The 1203-nt window shown below is 60.8% G+C and overlaps 1 protein-coding gene across 1 annotated transcript in view; it reads left to right on the top strand.

Moving 5' to 3' along the window:
- The first annotated feature begins 664 nt into the window (after positions 1–664).
- Positions 665–1203, top strand: part of PRKCZ (protein kinase C zeta) — a 71883-nt gene continuing 71344 nt past the window's right edge. The window contains exon 1 of the mRNA XM_015588258.2: positions 665–805. Within this exon, the coding sequence (XP_015443744.2) occupies positions 688–805 (118 nt within the window). The 5' untranslated portion in view covers positions 665–687. The remainder of the gene's footprint in view (positions 806–1203) is intronic.

Below are 1203 nucleotides of genomic sequence, written 5' to 3' on the forward strand. Positions count from 1 at the left end.
TAGCATCCCTCCGTCCCTCTGGGGGGGTGTTTCTCTGGGGGGGTGTCGCCCAGCGGTGAAGGATCAGCCCTCAGAAGGTGACCGGAATCCCTGAATCCTTGAGCCATCTCCAGCCTCGCCATCTCATTTTCGGATGAAAACATAAAAGATGGTGACATTCTGTGATTTCTTCCCCCCACAAACAAAAACATGCCTGGAGTCATGCGACAGCCGCAGCCGAGGGGCCCTCCGGAGTTTAACGCAGCAGCCGAGGCTCCTTAAGCGGCTCCGCTCTGCCCTCCCCGCCCGTCGTCCCCCCTCAGGACGGTCTCAGGCCTCCCATGTGACGCGCCCTATGCCCTTGCCCTGCCCGGCAGTATCCGAGATTGGAGGAAGGTGTAATGAATTCCATGGCTTGGCCACCCCACCCCGGGCGCCCGGGTGACCTTTTGGGCAGACCTGGCACCTGGGGCCCGAGCAGGCGCTTTCTGACACCCCCGTTCTTTGACCCCCGTGTGCCACGAGCCAGGACAGGTCTCCCCTCTGCACACGGGCATTCACGGTGGCGACTTAACGAGACTGGTCGGTGGTTCTTTGGGGAAAATTCTGTTTCGTTTATTTGATCAATAATTTGGTTAATCGATCATCCGTGTATAACTGGTTACCTGTGCTCCGTGGTGACGGTCCCTACCCTCTCTGTCCAGGGACATGCTGATCACCAGCTTGGACGCGGCCAGCACCTTCGAGGAGCTCTGTGAGGAAGTCAGAGACATGTGCAGCCTCCGCCAGGGGCAGCCGCTCACCCTCAAGTGGGTGGACAGTGAAGGTAGCCCTCGGTCCTGTGTCGTCCATGTCGTCCGCGTCAGGCACTGAACCCTCTGTGTGCGGGACATTGGCTCAGCCCCTTCCATGGGGAGATGTCAAGCCGCAGGATTAAGTGGGTCAGCAGCCACTTCCCCTAGGGACAGGGAGCTCACATCTGCAGGCGGAAACTGGGTTGGGGGCGGAGCAGGCTGGATGCCCCCTGGAGGAGGACAGCCACCAGGTGGCCCTAGTCTGGTCTTGACACTGGGCCGTGGGCCACCCTTACCCTCCTTACCTGACCTCCCTCTCTCACATCCCCCTTTCCAGTGAGATTTGTAGGGATGAGCCCCCTTCCCCTCCCTGCTTCCCCCCTTCCCCTCCCTCTCCCCTCCCTCTCCCCCTCCCTCTCCCCCTCCCTCT

This window comes from Pteropus alecto, unplaced genomic scaffold, assembly GCF_000325575.1.
Source record: "Pteropus alecto unplaced genomic scaffold, ASM32557v1 scaffold700, whole genome shotgun sequence".
In the NCBI taxonomy this organism is placed as follows: domain Eukaryota; kingdom Metazoa; phylum Chordata; class Mammalia; order Chiroptera; family Pteropodidae; genus Pteropus; species Pteropus alecto.